The sequence below is a fragment of the Melospiza melodia genome, chromosome 5, assembly GCF_035770615.1.
Source record: "Melospiza melodia melodia isolate bMelMel2 chromosome 5, bMelMel2.pri, whole genome shotgun sequence".
NCBI classification, from domain to species: domain Eukaryota; kingdom Metazoa; phylum Chordata; class Aves; order Passeriformes; family Passerellidae; genus Melospiza; species Melospiza melodia.
Genome location: NC_086198.1, coordinates 74342862 through 74363360, shown reverse-complemented (window position 1 = coordinate 74363360; position 20499 = coordinate 74342862). Strand labels below are relative to the sequence as shown.

General features: G+C 37.8%; 1 protein-coding gene across 9 annotated transcripts in view; it reads left to right on the top strand.

The window, feature by feature from the left end:
* The window catches only part of TBC1D1 (TBC1 domain family member 1), a 99897-nt gene extending 79632 nt beyond the window's left edge, over positions 1–20265 (top strand). For all 9 annotated transcript variants that reach the window (XM_063157430.1, XM_063157435.1, XM_063157432.1 and 6 more), the window contains 7 exons: positions 2750–2911; positions 4721–4879; positions 7853–8097; positions 8539–8698; positions 12957–13126; positions 15353–15523; positions 18458–20265. In XM_063157430.1, the coding sequence (XP_063013500.1) occupies positions 2750–2911; positions 4721–4879; positions 7853–8097; positions 8539–8698; positions 12957–13126; positions 15353–15523; positions 18458–18655 (1265 nt within the window). In that variant the 3' untranslated portion in view covers positions 18656–20265. The remainder of the gene's footprint in view (positions 1–2749; positions 2912–4720; positions 4880–7852; positions 8098–8538; positions 8699–12956; positions 13127–15352; positions 15524–18457) is intronic.
* The last annotated feature ends 234 nt before the right edge of the window (positions 20266–20499 follow it).

Sequence of the window (20499 nt, the reverse complement as noted above, 5' to 3'; positions counted from 1 at the left end):
AGAACACCTGACACCTAAGTTTCCTAAGAACCCCACAGGTGGCAAACGTGTTCCCAGCAATGTACTAGCTAATCCAGTAAAATAAAATATGACAGTGGATACCAGATATACAGTGTCCTTGGCCAGAGGCTGAGGCCATCTGGAGAAGAGGTGCTAAGAGAAATGATTTATACAGTCTCTTCAAGCTTAGAACTGTGCTGTTGTAAATGAGCTTCTGTAACTTTTTTATGGCATTTGGAAATAAATTTTCTCTGTTTTGTGTATTTATACTCCTGATTTTTTTAAATATCTCTTGTATTCAAATTATCTGAATTTACCGCCTGCAGTCAAATTTTTGGCAAGTACAGGTCATTGATATCCATACACATTTTAGCAAGTTTAACTAGATGCTCCAATTTTGTATTCCCAAAACAATAAATTGGAAAACCATCACACATGCGTTAATTAATTATTAATTAATTATTCGGACATTAATATGTCCGAAAAGCCAGTTAGTGAATGAATGAGGTTGGCGGAACTGAAGGCCCAGCTGTGCTGTGTGCCCTGTGGGGTGAGGAAGGTGTCCTAGGTAGCTGCTGCATGAAGAGCTCAGATGGTGGGACAATAGTTGGAAACAGCAGAGGACTGTGCTGCAGTGAGCACAGCATCTTCACTAGTAGTGCTTACGTGTGATATTGGGAATTGGGTAGGGTCAGTATCTAAATAAGCTTGTTGGTAAAGGCATATTCTCACCTCAGCCCTCACAAGTCACATTTTTGCACATAGCATAAGAAGACTGAATAAAGCAGGAGAGTCTGAAAAGTTGCCAAGAACCAGAAAACATTTATTTGCAGAAGATGAAACATTAAAAGATTTCTCAAGGTTTTTTTCCCTATAACCTGAAATTTAAATGCATTTTTTTTGTTATGTTCATACAATAGCATTTGTGTTTTAAGGTTTTTAATATTCTGATTTATAAATGTGTTGATTTTGACCTGACAAAAACATTAAGAAGTTGACAAATAGTTTTGAAAGACTCGATTACTTTCAGTGTGAACGGCTGTAATAAAATTGAGTGGATGCATTTCATGTATTTGTAGTTAATTACTGAATTAAAAATTAAATATCCTGAGTCCAAATCTTGCAAACACTTAGGTAACCTCACAACTCACATGAATAACCTCATTGAATTAAGCCATTCACATGTGAAAGCAGCTACAGGATAAGCAGGTACCCTTCCCAGATATAAACAGTTCTTTTCTTTTCAGTTTTTAAAATCTAGATGCTTGTGTAATCAGTGGGAGTACAGGACTAGATAACCCTTTGTGACTTTAGAATTCAATTATCTAAAAAACCTGAATTGCAGATACAGATCTCAGAACAAGTTGAGTTTAATGTGTTGATGGTGTCATTTACAATGTAAATGTCAGGCAATCTTTACCTGTTTTCTAAATTTATATAAAAGAGTTGAAAATACAAATAATGGAGAGTTAAATTATCAAAAGATAATATAATAACATTTTAACATAGATTGTCTCAAGACTGAAATGAATAGGAATTCATACTGTGAAGTCCTCAAAAGTAGCAGCAGGCTTATGATATATGGCAGAATATCCTCAAAATAAGAGTGTCTTGTTGCCATTACAGTAATGCATCATCACAACACAGAAGTACTGTAAACACATCAGGACAAATTAATTGAAAAACATGGTCACTTCATGATACACTATTTCATAAACATAGTTTCAAATCATGTTATTTGTAAGAGAAATGCCTTTTAATTTTTGTTTAATACTAAAGAAAGAACCTTTCCAGACTTTTACATATTTTGAACTTTTGCTCTGCTTCATTTTTTGTAAGTAGAGAGCTGCTCATGTCCTGGAACTAGGTGCAATGAGTACTCAGCCACATTACAGCATAGTTAAAAATTTGAAACCTATTTTGTTAGTTTCTCCATACATTTCCCACTGTTTGTCTCTCCTCAGTGCTGTCTTTGTAACTTCATCTTGGTTTCCTTATAGCATTTTCTTTCATCATTTCATCCTTTTAGAAATAGATGACTGACATATCTGTATCTCATATGAACTACATCTTTTTTTCTCCTCTTCTATTTTTTTGGTCTTATTACCTGCACAGATCCATCCACTGTCACAAAACATGCTTAATTATTTAGTTTACACGATTAATATTATAAAATCCTGTTTTCTGGGCACATGATAGTACTAAAATGCCCCCACAGGAAAAAAACTTGAAAACTTTACCAAGACAACCTTTGAAATTCTCGCTCTACTTCTAAACTTTGGAATTACACTCTGCTACAAAGTCATTTGCATTTCTGCCATGGTTTTTTGATGCTCTCCCAGCTATTGTTTTTACTTAGTTACTACTATTACAGGGCTGTATGCATAACAAATAAATGACTGAATTGGATTTGTCTTTTCATTTGCTGAAAGTCTTCTGCACTAAAGAGCTGGGAAAATGAAAATTCCTGTTATGAAAATCATATGTTTATTTCATTAGTCATCATGTCTCATGATTCTTCATATTTAGGAGTTGATTAGAAGTAGGGAATTCAATTTAACTGGCCAAACACAATTAATATTGCACATAATATCTTTCAAAAACCAAATAAACTGACCCAACCCCAGAATCATGGAATTATAGATATTAATTGTTTCAAGTAGTAGCACCAGACAGTTGTAAGTTAAATGAATCCATTTTACAAATAGTAAACAATATTAACTGCTACATCCATTATATCACTTTTTAGCATCTGAAAACAATTTGCAGAACAGACGCCTGAAACTTGACTATGAAGAAATCACACCATGCTTAAAAGATGTAACTTTGATTTGGGAAAAAATGTTGAGTACACCTGGAAGGTCAAAGATTAAATTTGATGTGGAAAAAATACACTCTGCTGTTGGACAAGGTAAACGGTTTTTTGAGTTGTTGAAATGCATGTAAATTGTATCTGAATAGTGTGGCCACTTAACCACTCCTTATAACCATTCTCTCTAGTGCTGTTCCTCAGGCTGCTGACTAAACAAGTAACAAGTTTTGGTACCATCATGGTTATGCAAATGCAGGTACCAGTCCCTTTCAGTTGTATCACTGGAGCTACAGCATGCATTTTTGAATAACATCTGCCCTTACCAGGAGAGCTGTATACTACCTCAATGCATTACAGTTTTTGCAATCTAATTTTTATAAATTAAAAGTTACAATTAAAGAGAAAAAAGCCTGGAGAGTGCCAATAAATGACTGTGTGAATAACTGAAGAAGCCCTCTGCACTGTTTTCTGGAAATTCTCTATTCCAGGCTGTGTACTATGTCTGTGCACAAACAGTAGACATAGTATCTCTGCAGAACTGTCTTTTCTCTGAGGTCAAGAACTTTCTCTGAGTTCAGGAACTTTGTCCTTGCAGACACCACTTACAGTCTTCCTCACAAGTGCAGGGCTGACCAACCACCCCTATCTCCACTGCAGCAAAAGTAATACAACCTAAAGATGTTTTTTACATGTTCTAAGAAATTGGGCTATTACTTAATGTTGGTTTGCCGTGGTTGGACCCGAAGGCCTTAAGCTGAGTGCTGTGTGGACGAATGGTGAAGATAGGTCCAAGGAGCTTTTTCTAGTTCTTTACAAAGCTTCCAACATATAAAGGAAGTATCAAGATTTAACCACTATCAGAAGTTTAATATTTTAAATATTGCACCTGGCTATGTGCAATTATACAAGCAAGTTAAACCAAATTGCCCATTTAAGATAACTGGGTAATTCTAGATTTTTAACAATATCAAATCCTAATGTGGTTTGTTATCTTTCCGTGTAACTTTTATGCTTGAGTAAATCTTGATTTCTTCTATTGTTATTGTCCTCCATATGTTACAAATATACCAAAAGAAAAAAACAGTCCTAAGAACTTCAAGCTGTAAGTTACTTCAAACTGTAGTGTCTGGTTCCAGTACATTATAGATTAAATGGAACACTTCCCCAAGTGAAAGTGCATTGATTTCTTGTGTAGCTGATTTAATAGTGAGTGATAGTCTTGTGCTGAATTAATTTTACTCTCAGAGCTTTACATGCAGTTTAAAAACGAAAGCTGTCATTACTTATGTGAAATAGTTAAGTAACATCTGCTGTTTTTACAGCGAATAAATTCAAACTTTAAAACATTTTTATATGCACCAGTCATTAAGCAAGCCAATAGCAAAACTAGAAATACAGTATTTGCTATCTGATTATCTGCCTTGTGTTGTAGTCTCTAGATCACGTCTCATTTGTACCTATCTATATTTTGATATGTGTGCACCCTACCTTCCTAAAACCTACTCATAACATCAGAGTCCATGCTACATTAGGGAAAAGTGTGAATTAGTTCTATTGCAGTACTTTATTGTGTACTTTACACAGAAAAATTTGAGATAAGCATATTCAGAGACAAGTATTGCAATTCTTGATGCCTCTTCTAGTGCTTCTCAGACTGGATGTAAGCATTAACCCTAGGCAGCTCATAGTATTTCTTTCTGCTTTAAATCACTCCTGCTAAGGTGCTGATGCCTTTTATTGGTTGAGGAACTAAAAGCACTGTAGTTTCATCTACTTCTGTGGTCCACTGGAAGTAGCCAATAGGGATCTGCCTGACTATGTAGCATCTTCATTTCCTCAATCCTGTTAACTACAGCAGAAGCCTCAGTAGGAGTACAAATTACTGATTTAATTGCTTTCTCTGCTCAGGAGTACCACGTCACCACCGTGGGGAGATCTGGAAGTTTCTAGCTGAGCAATACCATCTTAAACATCAGTTTCCAAGTAAACAACAACCAAAGGACACACCTTATAAAGAACTCCTAAAGCAACTAACTTCCCAACAGCATGCAATTCTTATTGACCTAGGTAAGTACAGTGGTAGTCTGAAATTCATAAAAGGGTTTGTGATCTCTGTGAGATACTTAAAGAAGGTCACACACAAAATGCCTTTGGCTATTTAATAATAGGTTGTTGGTAAGAGCTGCTTTTAATCTGGTGTGAGAAACCAGAAGCTGATGTTTTTCCAAGAGGATCACAGCCCTTTTGTGTGGGATACTCCCACATTGAACTCAGTATTCAATATGCTCTTCCCTAATAAAGGCAAAAAATCAATGTCTTGCAGAGCATAGCACTGACACTTTGGTTCTGAGGAGCTGTATGGGTCAGTTTAAGAAGTCCATTATCACTGCATTTGATTAAATGAATTTGCAATGAAAAACTCCATCACAGGAAATTATGCACTGCAAGTAACCAAATGTCAGGATAAAAATTTATGGGGAAAAAGTTGTACTTGGACTGATCTGAATTATTTTATTTTTATTATTGCATTGTTTTCTCTTACATCTTTTCTGTAAAGCAGTAGTACAAAATTGTCCCGTCATAATTCTGCTCTTTATAACTACTCAAACAGTATTTAAGCATTTTTCACTGCAAGTGGATCTACCCCCTTTCTTGCCTGATAAGGAAGGATTACGTTTACCCAGAGCTGTCTGGGAGCTCTCATTTATTATTTTATTAAAAACTTAATGTGCTGACTGTCTTCAGTGGGTACTAAACTGTGAGAAGATTTGTCAAACTTAAGTGGTGACCTAAGCTTTAGATAAAAAGAGGCTATTTTCTCCTCTTTTGCAACGCTTGGTAAAGTAAGTCAAAAAACCAAAGCAGTGCATAGAAAATACATAGGAATGTGAAGGAACAGGTGTGTTCCTGCAGAAAGTGGCGTGACCGGAGGTGGGAGAGGGTGCCACCTTCACTTTCCCCTACTTGGCAGACCTGCCTGGTTTTGACTTGGCACTGGGAAACTGGGAAAGTAACAGTCCAAGGAGCTTTAATGCCAGCTGGGAAGGGGCAGTGGCAGTATGTGTAAATTGCCTCCCTTCAGACTTTGCAAACCAATCTAGGCATTCCCCTGGACCAGCAGTGCCAGACAATCTTTTGTGTTTGAGAGAGACATGAACATACAGCCAGAGATCATTTACTGGCAAATACCTGTTGGTCCAGCATACCTGCTGTTGATAGCCCTGGCAGTGAAGGGTGGGACACTGAAGTGGTTCAGTAAGAGGTGAACAGTTTTGTGCTGGACGCATAAATTGAACACGTTAGCAGAGGGATAGTGCTGGGACAACTCCTGGACAGTAGGGAGCACAGCCAGTCTGAGCTTGGCTGTCTCAAATGGCAGACTGGGGCTTACTGGCTCAGCAAGCTGTTCATATTTTCTACCTGGTTCTGCACACAAATACTTCTCATCTTAGCCATGTGCTCTTCTTGTAGAAACAAATGACTGCTTGTGTTGGCAAATTGGTAACTTCATGGTGGTTTTCATGCAAGCTGCTGTTTCTCCAGGGTGCTATTTGCCAGCCCACTAGCTGAAAGAGGGATTGGGCCCTGTCATAACCATAAGGTGAATCAGGAAGCTGAAGACTTCCTAGTGATTTACATTGAAATACTGCTGTGCTGCATGGTAACAGACAGCATAACTGGATAGGCAGCTAGAAGGGATTTGCTTGTTGTGACTTGTGTGCCTTCAGGCCATCAGAAGCATTTTCTCTTAATCTTTAAGAATCCTTCTGAGAGTGTGCACTTACAGCTTGAAAGAAAAAAGCTATGTTCTCACTATATAGTGGTTGTAATACTTGACAATCTTTCCCAAATTAGGCTAAGTAGGTCTTGTTAACACAGTATGAGCCAAAGCTGTAATAGTATTGCTCACACTTAGTTGAATTGATGCATCCTCAGATGTAAATAGTACTTCCTGAAGCTGTGAGTGTGCATATGGGTGCAGAGCTAAGGTATAGCAGCTGTTTTGCTGGCCCAATTTACGTGTCACAGTGCTAGCATTGTAGGAAACCATCCATCACTGGGTGTTTGCTGAACATGATAGGAAAATTAGGTTCTGTTTTATTGCATTTTAAAAAGTAAAGTAATAGGTACTAACCTAGAGCATTCTGGGGCTCTAGTGATATCACAGTTCATTTAGTCTCTTCTGGGTAGGGTCAGAGATCTTTGGTCCAATATAAAGGCTAAAATTCTTATTTAAGCCAACATCAGAGCACTCAGAAGCATGTCAGTTTGTGAGTTTAGCAGTTCTTCTCCTCCATTTACTGGTTTTTAGAACTTCTTAGTGTTCTTATTCTTGCTGAGCTTGTAACTCTTTTTCATGACTTAGCAAGAAACGAGCTTTGCTGCCTGAGTGAGGCAGTGCAGGTCTGCCTTCAGTGTGCTGTAGTAACTTGTCCTTCAAGCAAAGGAATGCAAGCTCCTTCTCATTTGAAAGCTAGAAATACTTATTCTGTAACATTCAACTCTGACAGCCTGGCCAGGGAGACCTACTCAGAACTGAATGCCTTGTCCCGTGTGACAGGCTAGAGCAGCTTCCAGATGGCAGAAGGACTCTGCCCCAGGCTTTGTCTTGAAACAGGAGTTCTGATATTATCTGGTAGCACAGCAGCATTCCAGGAGCTAAAGGGTGGGGTAGTGTTTAACAAGTGGGCAACCAGAAAACAAGATCACTTAATAGTAGAACAAAAGAGGTATTCAGATTTCTCCTCCGTTGAGGTATTTCACAGTGGAAGTTTGATAGGGGGAGGGTTTTTCCTAAAAGTGAAAAATTTGCCTTTGGAAGTTTTAAAAAAAATCTGTAACAAAGCAGTGGTGGAGTATAAGAGTCAATTGTTCTGTATTGTTAACTTTCTTATGGTCTTCCTCTGGGTTGACTCAAAATCTACTTCTCAAAAGAATCTACAGTTTTGAAAGACTGTTTAATTTGACAGTATGACAAGGTTTTGGGGGTTATGTTGTTTATTTTTTAGTTTCAGTCACTAGCTTCAGCTCTTTTCGCAGGGCGCACATTTCCAACACATCCGTACTTCTCAGCACAGCTGGGGGCTGGGCAACTGTCACTCTACAACATTTTGAAAGCCTATTCACTTCTGGACCAGGAAGTAGGATATTGCCAGGGCCTTAGTTTTGTAGCAGGAGTTTTACTGCTTCATATGAGTGAAGAAGATGCTTTTAAAATGCTGAAGTTTCTTATGTTTGACATGGGCCTGAGAAAACAGTATCGTCCTGACATGACAATTTTGCAGGTATGATTTCATTTTTTTTAAGTAAAAGATGCTAATATTAAATAATAATAATGCAATACAGCTAGCATTGTCAGAAACTGAACTTAAATTGAATTCTTAAAAATAGGGAAGGATAATCTAGGAAAAGAATACATCATCTTAAATGCATGATTTTCAAATCAAAATACTTGTGGGGAAACTGTGGAAACTATAAATAAAAAGACTTCTGTTGTGTTCAAATGAGGTTCAAATGACCCTACAAATGAACCTGTTGTAGGCTCAGAGGTGACCCATCCTGTGTCTTTTAGGTGGCTTCCAGGTATTTCTTGTTTCCACACAATTTCATCCAAACATCAATTGACAAATACCTTTCTCTGTTTCTGACAAGGATGAAGCATGGACTTTGCTGTTATGAATGTTAAAACGTGTTGATCTTTATTCTCTTGTTCTTATTCCATTTAGATCCAGATGTACCAATTGTCTCGACTTCTTCATGACTACCATCGAGATCTGTATAACCACCTGGAGGCTCATGAGATTGGCCCCAGCCTCTATGCTGCTCCCTGGTTTCTCACCATGTTTGCCTCCCAGTTTCCCCTTGGATTTGTATCCAGAGTGTTTGGTAATTCTTCATAAAACTTCTCTCTGTTCTTTCTGAAGTCTTACATGTGGAATCTTGGTATTATTATAGCATCACTATCCAAGCAGTTTCAGACACCCAGGAGAAATATTTTGCTTACTGTGAACAGAAGAAAAACAACAGAGGTCATCCTATCCTATGGAATGTGCAGTATATCAGTAAAAGTGGAAGAGAGAGGAGAAAAGTAAACAACAGTCCCTAGTGTCTTTTCATCCCCATTATTACATTTTCCCACCTTGTAAACCCTTTTAGAGAGGATGTAAAATTTGATGCCGTGAAGGCAGCCATTGTATAATGACAATGACACTTCAACACCAACAATTAGTTATTTTCAAGCTGAAAAGAGATGTAACAAAGACATCATCTGAGAAGTATATCCATTTAGTCCATTATCATAATTTCCAGCAGTGTCAGCAGAAAATTAGCTTGAGCATTATGTTTTAAGACACACACAGAGATGGCCCTTGCAGTGTAATCATGGACTTACTCTGCAGAAATACAAGACATTTAACCTAGTGTTTCTTGTCCTGACAGTTTTAGTTCCAAAAATGTTTGGCATCATCTGGGGTTTAGTTTCTGAAGTCACTTCTGTAGCCTATTTTTAATATCTACAGAAACTTTCTTTTTTAATTAAATTCCAGTTAAGAATTTACCTTCATGCCCTCTACCATATACATGCCATGTATATTTCATGGACTGTTTGATGTTTGAGAAGATGCTTTGTTTCCTTTTCAGTTGTTTGTTTTTCCACTTCATTATGTGGTACTGGATTGTCCATAATGAGGGGGGTGGATTGGAACTTTCTCCCAAGTTCTTCTCTTCTAGTGAGAAGCCAGTTTCATTTTCCTTAGTCATTGAGATGCAATGAAGAAATTGTTCATCATTAGCAGATTAATACTGACACTTTCTTGACTTAAAAAAATATGGTTCTGCCTACCACAAATAGGAATATAGAGCTCAGGAAGAACCAAAGAGAATCCTGTCTAGTTTCTGTTTAAGGGCATGCTAAAAGTAATGCTAGAAAAGCTCACAGTGAAAAGGATGGTGTATAGACTAAAACTATATGTCCCATGATTAGCATCCAAACTCCAGGGAAAAGAGCATATTTTTTTCCTTGAAGAGTGCAAAGCAGGTTAATGTGCATCAACAAGTATGTAGCTGACAGTAATAATCTGTAGGAATCAAATTAGGTGCTGTAGGCAAGTGTCATATACTGTTTATAATCAGCTCATCTTTTTGTTATTCTTAATCTTTCATAGTATTGTACATGGTAAGAAGTGTTTGAATGGGGCAATTGACTGCAGTGATGTTGTAAAAGTGCCTCCTGTATCCAGTATATTTGGATTTCTGCCTTAATACACAGATTAGTATTTTCTCTGTCATTGAAGGATTGTAGAGCTTTAGAAAACAAAGACTTTGCATTAGAATAGAAGGCACAGATACATGATCTCCATACATCTGATTTTAGATCAAGAAGAGAAAAGCATGTGTGACAGAAACTGTTGCTTCTTAGAAACCTCTGATGTTGTTTAGAAAGTTCAATGTGACCAACACTTGCAGCTTTGTATTTCGTATTTTCCTTAAATTCAGTATCTCCTTTGTATTTAGTAATTTCCTTAAAACAGTATTTACTGGAGCTATGTTGGTTAGGAACATTGGACATTCTCTTACATTAGAAAGTAAAGTCTTGTCCTCACCCATTCTAAAGACTCTGAAACACAACTTTAAACAAAAAAGGTTAGAGCTGTTCCTCTGCCAATGGCTGTCAGCAGCAACATGGCAAGTTAAAACCCAGTCATTTTTGATCTATATCTTCACACATTCCTGCAGAACATACTTATACAGATTTTCATTGCTCACTTATTAGAACCCTTGGGAGGAAAGAATGTTGATGCTGAAGTGACTGAATTATAGGTTACTAATAGTCTGAGATTGCACTGCCATTTTCTAGCATGTTCATTTCTGAACCCCTAGTATTTGAAACTAGCCCACTCATATTTAATTATATAATCGTTACAGCCCATTCTTTTGCATTTCCATAGAGCATGCTTTTTGCAGACATCTAACAGGCAATATGTAAAAGAAATGGGTTAGACTGTTTTATAAATCAAATAGCAAAACTCCTTTTAAGTTTTCATTTATCTGTCCAAACTTTGAACACTTCTGAGCAGGAGCTGATGAAAGTAGAGTGTTACGAAAGATGCGTTCTTTAGTACCCCTGCTTCCTTTTTCATAGAGGAGATTTGATAGAATAGTGTTTATTTTGTTTCAAGATTGTAGATAAAACTTAATTTTTTTTAATCTTGTAGGCTGCCAGTCATGCTGACATTAATTTGGGTACCTTCACTGTGTTGTTGTTGGCTGGGAGCCTGCTTAATATGAAGCATGGGGAGTGGACAACAAACAGGTCTTTGTTAAATACTTGCTGTTTTAAATGAGAGAGGGATTTCAGCTGTGTATTACCAGCTCAGTCATACAGACTTTCATTAACAACTTTCAGGTCACCTTGAGTTAATCTGCATGTCATTATGGGGCAGGTGCTGAATCATAAAAACACATTCTTTTTAGCTTTGCTTTTTTCACTTTGTGTTTCTAGCTGTTCTTCAGTATTTCCTGTCCTAATACGGAGCTTTCCCTATGAATCATTTTCCCATACTTACAAGTTTCAATAGAGAATTGAGGCAGATGCCTTCTCTGTTACCACTTTTTAATCATTTCTGCCACTGGAGTTCACGTTCAGCTCAACACAGAGCTGAAAAATGTTACACCCCTTCTAGGACAAATGGCAAGAACGTGTGAGATTTGTGGTTAGTTTTTACTTGTGCTTTTCTTTCTTGGAGGCAGAGAGTGAAATGACTTATAGCTTCAACATTGCAAGCTAAAGAGTGCAAGAGGGGAATTTCATTATAATACAAATTTGGAAATAGAGTTTGGTTTTACTAAGAAAGGCTGTTAGCCAGTGCTTTCATAGGTTCTTCACTACATCAGAGATAGTTTTGCTGGAAAGCATGCTGGGTTTTTTCTATCTCTTTGCTTTACTTTTCTTTTTTTTTTTTTTTTTTTTTTTTTTTTTTTTTTTTTTTTTTTTAGTATCAAGGCTTTTTTTTTTTTGTGTCACTGTGCTACTTCTTATGTGAAGTGTTTGTGTATTGAAATATTGATTGTGGCTGCATTCACAGCTTCAAATACAAAGCAGGGAAAGAACAAGAGAGAAGCCTTTTCAAAGTAATTTTATATTTAGGAAATATGATAAAAACTCCACAGTGTCTTCTATTCCTTTATCACCTCCATCAGTATTGTTTAATTCATTAGATGCTTTTGTCTGTAGCAAGTTGAGCCCTTCAATGAGACCAGGAGCAGATTCTGACAGTAGCAGGAAAGTCAAGTGCAGGGCAATGCTGTTTGTACAGACTGGGTTTCTTCTCTGATGCCTTTATTGCAGACTTCTATTTCTTTACTCTATAAATACATAAGCACTTTGTAAAAGAAAAGAAAGGAAAGGACATTACATTGAAAGGTCACTGTATATTGTAGTTTCAGTGTGCTTGGTATGCCAGGTGCTGTCATTGCAGGGCCACCTGCAATATTTACACCTAAGCTGTATGACTAAGATTTCAGGGTATTTATTAATACCCTTATTAGCATATTAACAGAAGTTGTTGAGACACATACTAAAAATAAACACATGCAGCTGAAACTTGAGGCTACTGGAAAGTGTGCATTTAGCCTCATGTGCTAAATGTTTTATTGTGGTTTTGTGGCTTTTCCACCACATGAGAGAAAAACCAAATTTCAGATCTTCAGTTGTGTCTTCAGGTATAGGTTTTTTCCCTATTGTACTATGATTTTTAAAGGGCATTGGGAGTAGATTTCTATTCAAATTTATATTCCTACAAACATGAAAACAGCCCACTAAAGTATTACATGCACAAAAAATGGCAACATTGATAAACTTGACTACTTAGTTTATTGTAGACCTAGCTTAAACTTGAATTGGTTTTTTTTGGTGAAAACTCACTAAACAAATTAATAAGTGATTGTGTTAGTCAAGTGTGGTATTCACAGTAATAATCTTGATCCTATAGAACTTCTAAAGCCAAGAGCACATGTCCAGCACAGTGTATCTAACCTCCAGGTCACTCCTATCAGAACTTGTTGTCCTTTGACTATTTTTGGCTTTGATATTCTTGTCAAAAGATGTGTTTGCTTGATATAACCTGTTTTTTCCTTGTTTTCACAGATATGCTCTTTCTTCAAGGATCGGAGGCTATATTTAAAGTGGCTCTAAGCCTTTTGGGAAGCCACAAGCCCTTGATTCTGCAGCATGAAAATCTAGAAACTATTGTTGATTTTATTAAAAGCACTCTTCCCAACTTGGGTTTGGTACAGATGGAAAAGACCATTAGTCAGGTATGAAATAAACTGAACACATGAGAGGTATGCAAAGGAATGCTTTTGTTAAGTTCTCAACAGAAAAAGCAGAACAGCTACTAGTTCAAGCTGAGAACTCCCTTGAAGTTTGGAAGATGTTGAAAACTTCTGGAAGCAGATGACTTGTAAACCAAGATGACTTAGTAGCTTTGTATGATATTGTAACCATTGGTTATTGTCACTTTATGAAACTTTTAGTGAAAATTATTTCTTATTTCATCAAAGCTTGCCTTCCAAGTCTCATATCAGAAGCAAAAATTGACTTACAAGAGCCTCACAAATGTTAACCTTACTTAATGAAATTAGAAGCCTTCCCACATCCACTCTGTCTCTAGCTTCAGGGGGACACGGCTCACATTGGGGCCAGAAAAAAGGCTCCTGGTGCTTACTGTCAAAGGAAAGAGATGAGAACTAGAATGTCTGTGCAGGAGGAAGGAAAGAAGGAATTTCCAAGGGGCAGAGGGGGTTGTGTGTTACCTGCCAGGCTGAAAAACTTGCAGTGCTTATGTGACCTGCAGAAAACCATGTGCTTTGAGCTGAAGGAGGGAGGGATGCTCTGTTTAGGCAGCCCTGACTGCTCTAAATTTGAAGTGGGTAGGTAGAAGTGAGTAGAAGGAAGAGCAGTGGGAAGGTAGAAGTGAGTAGAAGGAAGAGCAGTTCCCCGCTTTGATCAGGGCTGACTGAAGAGAGAAGCTGTTTCACCAGCCCACAGTCCATACACAGTTCCTGGGTTAATCCCCATGCTCCTCATCCTTCTCCAGCATGGCCTTTCGTTCCATGCCTTAACATGCCTTCAGTTAGCTAGGTTTCAAATCAAACATTTTATTGCCTCAAGTTTCCCTTCTTTCAGATTTCATACTCTGGTTATGACAGCAGGGATTTCCCTCCCTCCTCAGGAGCACAGAGGCTAAAAGTGGCAGAGGTCATGAGAGGAACTAACATTCTGCCCTGCTGAATTGCACTGCTTGTTTTATTGAAATTTCAACAGGGTGTCTTCCCCAGAGATGCTCAGATTCACAGGAAATGGAAATTCCCTATGCGTAATCAAACTCAAACTAAAATTGTGTTTCAGCCTTCTGTGCTTAGATGCTCAGTAAATACATTTCTGCTGCTATTTAACTATGAGATAATTTTTTATTGGACATATGACAGAAGCTTTTCATAATCTGATGTTTTCTTTAACCAACAGTTAAAGTTTCGTAGACAGAGCAGATAAATAAAATAGGCAAATATCCTTGTTACTTTTAAGAGGTATTTCAGATGGGATTTGACATTTGACTGATTTTCAAAATGAATAAAGTACAAGAGGTTTAAAAACAAAGAATGACCCTGGAATTTCCTTTCTTGGGGTATTTTTCAAATACATTTTTAAAACAACTTTTATTTCTTCTATGTTCTGTGATTGGCACACTTGTCCTTTTCATTTACTACCTTCTTCATTGCTTGTAGTGGAAATTGGAGTCATATTAATGAATAATTTGAAGGCAGATGTTTGCCAAAACCTAGAAAAAGGAAAAGGAAATAGTAGGGCTTTTTCCCTTGGGTCACTCTGCATCTCAGTTTATTTATCTGCTTTTAAAATAAAAGCTTTTCTTAATGTTCATGGATAAGACTGAGCATTCGTTTCAGTGATTTGTATTTAACAATAATAGAAATCTATTTTGATGTTACATTATGTTTTTGTTAAGTGTGTTAGTGTAAGGATAGAAAATTTATTCTTTCAGTCTGTAAAGATACTATAGAGTCATAAATAAAGATAGCAAAGTCTACAGTTTTTCATTTAAGGCTTTTCTTTTACTTAGCCTTACACATGTGGCAGGACTTTGGACCACACTTTTTCTGAACTGAAACTAATTCTGAGTATGACTAGAAGGGTTTATGCCAAACTGAGATGTATTCAGTTTGAAAAGGGGAATACCCTGCAATGTCCACAGCCTTGAAACCTTTAGTGTAAGTAGTTTTGCTGAAGTCAGGCAGCAAATCAGTAGCAAAATTTTTAAGTAGATCCAATGCCAATGTATTGCACTCTACTGCCTCAGGCTTGCCATTTCCACAATAGAAAATGTGAATACCAAAAAATAAGTTATTTTCTTGTATGCATTGATTAAATATCTGAGTCTAGATCTAGATCAATAGATTTTAAAGCCTTGAAAGAGCAATGATTTTGATCTGCACAGCACCTAATAATATTTTCCTATACAACAGGTGTTTGAAATGGATATTGCCAAGCAGTTACAAGCTTATGAAGTTGAATATCATGTGCTTCAGGATGAGCTTATAGATTCTTCTTTAAATGACAATCAGAGACTGGATAAATTAGAAAAGGCAAACAGCAGCTTACGCAAACAAAACTTTGATCTCCTGGAAGAACTACAGGTACAATTTATATTTCATATATGATTAACATTCTAATTTTTTAATTGATGCGCCTTTTCAGAAGAGCCTGTCCTACTCCACTTCACAGGAGGGATTGGTGTTTGGTCTAGTGAATTTAAAATTTAGCCACTTAAAGTTTTATTTAGTTTAGCCCTCAAATTTTACATGCAGAAGAAATTCTGAGGGGTGGTTAGAGCATATACTTGTAGTTAGTGAAAAGATTCAATACACTGCCTCTTCTCTTTTAATTAAAATCTTATCTGTAGAAGATAACTAAAAATAAAGTGCTTTTTCAGCTTCATTTTTATATTTTCAGTCACTGCTTTATTACAGCAGGGATACTACTCTGCCAAAAATGGGTATACTAATTCTAATGTCACAATTTAAGGATACATTAGAAAGGATGCATTGTCTATAAAGGCATACTTTCTATTGCAAAATTTTAGCTGTTTTCCACATTGTTTAAACATTATGTGAAATAATAATTTCTAAAATATATATTCTGCAGCTTTTTCAGAGGCAGCATATCTGTTCTTTGTAAGGGGTTATTCTTTGCTTATCTGAGTAAGAAGTCAGTTTTCTGGCTGCTTTATAACAGATGTTTGCTATAGAACTTTTGACTGTGCATTTAGTTTGATGGAGAAAGGGACTTCAAGGGTAAGAAGCAGACATTTCAAACCTCTTGATTATTGTTAGACATAAACTTAGTAAGATAATTGCTGAGGGAAGTTTAGGTTTCTCAGACATTGGTTCTTTTTCCTGATTAAACCCAGTCAATCATGCAGATTTAGATTGCCCCTCCTAAAAAAATTTTCTTCAGCTGTATATTCTGATCCTGTGAGATCTGATCCTGTTTTAGGTTCTAGCTTGAGCCTTAGAGAAGTCAGAAGGAGAGGCACTCTTCTGCAAGATATTTTCATAAAGCTTTGGGCCAATATGGACAAGGAAATTGTTGGATACAGTAAGGGGAAGATGGATTTCTGGGATGATATTCAAGATGTGATGTCCTGTAAATACCTGTATCAAGGATCTTCAGCTTGGGAAGTGTGGACTGGACAGTGGACAGTGTGGTGGATTGAAAACTGGCTGAGAGGGTTGTGCTCAGTGGCACAGAGTCCAGTTGGAGGCCTGTGACTAGCAGTGTTGCACAAGGTTCAATACTGGGCCCAGTATTATTTGTCTCATTCATCAAGGACTTGGATGAAGGGGCAGAGGTCTCCTCAGTGAGTTCACTGATGGCACAAAGCTGGGAGGAGCAGCCAATACCCCAGAGTGCTGTGCAGCCCTTCAGAAGGGCCTCAGCAAGTTGGAGAGATGGGCACAGAAAAACCTTCTGAAATTTAACAGGAGAAAGTACAGGGTCCTGCAGCTGGGCAGGAATAACCCCAGGCACCAGCACAGGCTGGGGGCCAACCTGCTGGGGAGCAGCTCTGAGGAGAAGGACCTGGGGATCCTGGTGGACAACAGGCTGTCCATGAGCCAGCAGAACGTCCTTGTGGCCAAGAAGGCCAATGGAATTCTGTGGGGCATTAGGAACTGCATTGCCAGTGGGTCAAGGGAGGTGATCCTGCCCCTCTACACAGCCCTGGTGAGGCACATCTGGAGTGCTGTGCCCAGCTCTGGGCTCCTCAGAACAAGAGAGACATGGAGCTCCTGGAGCAGGTCATCAGGATATGAAGAGAAGGTGTGAAGTGGATGGAGCCAGGCTCCACTCAGAGGTGCAGAGCAGTAGGAAAAGAGGGAATGGGCAGAAACTGATGCATAGGAAGTTCCACCTGAACATGAGAACTTTACAATGTCCTTGACTGAGAACTGTCACAGGTGGCCCAGAGAGGTTGTGGAGTCTCCCTCACTGGAGCTATTCAAAAGCACTCAGGACACAGACCTGAATGACTGCTCTAGGGGACCCTGCTTGAGCAGGGATGTTGCACCTGAATGACCTCCAGGGATCCCTTCCAACCCTATCCACTCTGTAATGTTGTGATCTTCCACCCACTCCTGTCCCTATAGACTTGGCAGCCTTAATCAGTTTATTATGAAGCTCATCTCCACCTGAGTACTGGCAAGTCAGCAGCTAGAATCACAGCACGGAACTTCACCATCTTACACTGTAGTGTTGGAGCAATCCCTTTGTCTTGGAGATGGGCTGCATCAGACCTTGTTTCATAGGGTGGAAGGTGACCCATTGCTGATAGGAGGGAAATGCATCACCAGATAATGTCAATGGGTCAATATCATTTGTCAATACTTTGTCCCCAAGGGCTGAACTTTTTAACCCATCATAATTACATGATGGGTAGTGGGCTCATCAGAAAGGGAAATACTTTCCTGAAAGCAAAGACCACCCTGTACTCATCCTGTCTCCAAATGTTATTATCCAGTGCTGAAACTTCCAGACAGATACCTGACGTTGTCAGAGTACCTACAGGTCTCACATGGTGACTGAACCATCTAATACTTTGTTTCACTATAAAGTAGAATGCCAGTATTTGCAGCCTTTTGAGGGGGAACTTTTGAAATTTTTCACAATGTGTTTTTCATTTGCATATTGCTCTAAATCCTCTTCTCCTTTGCCTTCAAACCTGGTATTCATTGGACTCAATGTTGAGGACTCAATGAAATGAGGATGCAGCTAACATGTTGAGTTGTCTTTGTTTTGCAAAGCAACAACTGTGGCTGGCCAAAAATATCTCCCAACTGACCCATACAGAAGCTTATCTTAACCTGCAGTTCTTTGGTATAAAATTTGGAGATTTGGCAACTTTCTAATTTCATTACTTTGCATTATATTCTGAGTTTAATTTTTCATAATTTCTTTAATATTATATATATATTAATCTCAAAAAATAGTTTAAAGATGGTTTCAGTCATTAATAAATTTACCAGTTTTTCCCTTCCCGTCCTTTCTCCCCTACTGTCTTTTTACTTTGATAGGTGGCTAATGGAAAAATCCAAAACCTTGAAGCTACAGTAGAGCTTTTATTGACCAATGAAGGCAAACTGAAGCAGTCCATTCTCGCTCTTGAGCAGGAGCGAGCAGCTCTGCTGAAAGCTGTGGAAGAGATGCAAAAAAAGATGGGTGATACAGATGGGAAGCCTCTTCTTACTAGACAAGAACTGGATGCTGACTGACCTGCACAGCTGTAAGGGAGCAGAGAAGCTGAGCAAGAAACAAAGGGAAGAACTGAGTCATTTTGTCATGATCCGTGAGGATTTGAAATTGTCGTGTTTGTTGTACACACCTTACTGTGGCAAAGCAAGATAAGGGCATGGTGGCTTTCCATTTCAGAGAAGCTGGTTGCCTGGGGAAAGACTCTTCTCTTCTTAGTATGTAGAAATACTGTGAAGAGTAAGATGCCACATAAGAAATAGTAAACAGGAGAAACTTGCTAGTGTGTGCAGTCATATGCAATACACTGTAAATATGGTATGGATTCTTCAATAAGTGCTTCTAAACCTAAGTGCTTTGGGTTTGTCACATTTTTGTTTGTGTCTGGATCACCACCAAGTTAAATAGCACATCCTTTAGAAGGTCTTTTGAAGAAATATGTCAGTGTAAAACCTTTAAATGGATGACTGCTCCATTGCAGCTGTGCAGTGGTAACATTTACAGGTGATTTGTATTGGACTTGAAATTTTTGTTGGTGTAACTCCCCTACAGCTTGGCTGGGTTCTGTTAATTATGTTGTTTACACCTCAGAAAACTCCTTCCTGATGCTTGAAGGTGTGAATCCATTGAACTCCAGGGAGCTGGACATTATCATATGTAACTATGCATAACTGGGGGTTGCCTTCCTTTTTTTTAAGTATGTTGGTTTAGTATATTTCTTCTTTAACTACCATTAATTTAGTGTATTGTTAGTTAGCGTTATCTCATAAACATACTGTATATAGTAATTGCATTATTCTTAACAAAATATACTGACATTAATTTGGTGAAGCATGTGACTCTTGCAGCATCATTCAAGGATTTGTATCCAGACTCTTCAAATTTCATCTTATTTATTTCTGATCTGCTGTGTAATGTAAGACATCTTTTTTTTTCTGGGAAAGTAACATCCACTGTCATTTTTTCCCCCTTTATTTACTACTCTATGCACACCCATCCTTTAGGAAATCTAAAGACTTTTTCTGAAGTGGAGTCATTTCAAGAGCTTTATGATGTGCCAGATATGCTTAAACTGTTTCATAAACGGTATAGAAGTTCTAATTAGGACACCATTATTTTGCAGTGCATCTTTCAAATAAGATTACATATCTAAAAGAGTAAGTCTCACTTTTCTTAATGCAAAAGTAGTTTGCAAGCCAGTTAAAGCAACATTGTGCAATAATACCCTTGGATATGTTGTTGTTGGGTTAACTTCAGAATTAGGAATATTGCCATAGTTTTTTTTCAGTCGCTAAGCACTGAGTTTATAGGCACTGGTGTTTTGTTATAATGGAGATTCACCCAGGACATGATTTTTATATGTTTGGTTTTTGCAAGTCCACTTTGTATTCACTTAGTATTGAAATTCTACATACATCAGTTATTATTAATCCATTTACCTCTTAAGCTTGTTTTTTTTTTTTTTAATTTGGAAATCCACAGTGAAGCTTATGCTTCATGTTTAAAATCTTGTCATAATGGACCTCATACTGTCAGATCACTCAGTAATGTTGTGTTTTTACAGCATAGTGCCATCGTTCATTCACTGACTTTTTAACAAAAGCAATAAAAATAATAATAATCTATGCCTACATCTATGTTGTTACATTTTTTGGTATTCAAACACAAAACCACAGTTGGTGGGGTGCCAGTTCAAAACCACGTGAGATGAGACCTCCCCTGGTCTGGTGCTGTCTACAGTGGTTGTTAATTTCCATTTAGCTCCCTGGTCCAATGAACAGTTGCTTCTGTATAGTTAGAAAAGCCTAAAGTTGTTTGTTACCTATTTACCAGTTCATGCTTTCTGAGAACAGTGACTCTAGTTCTC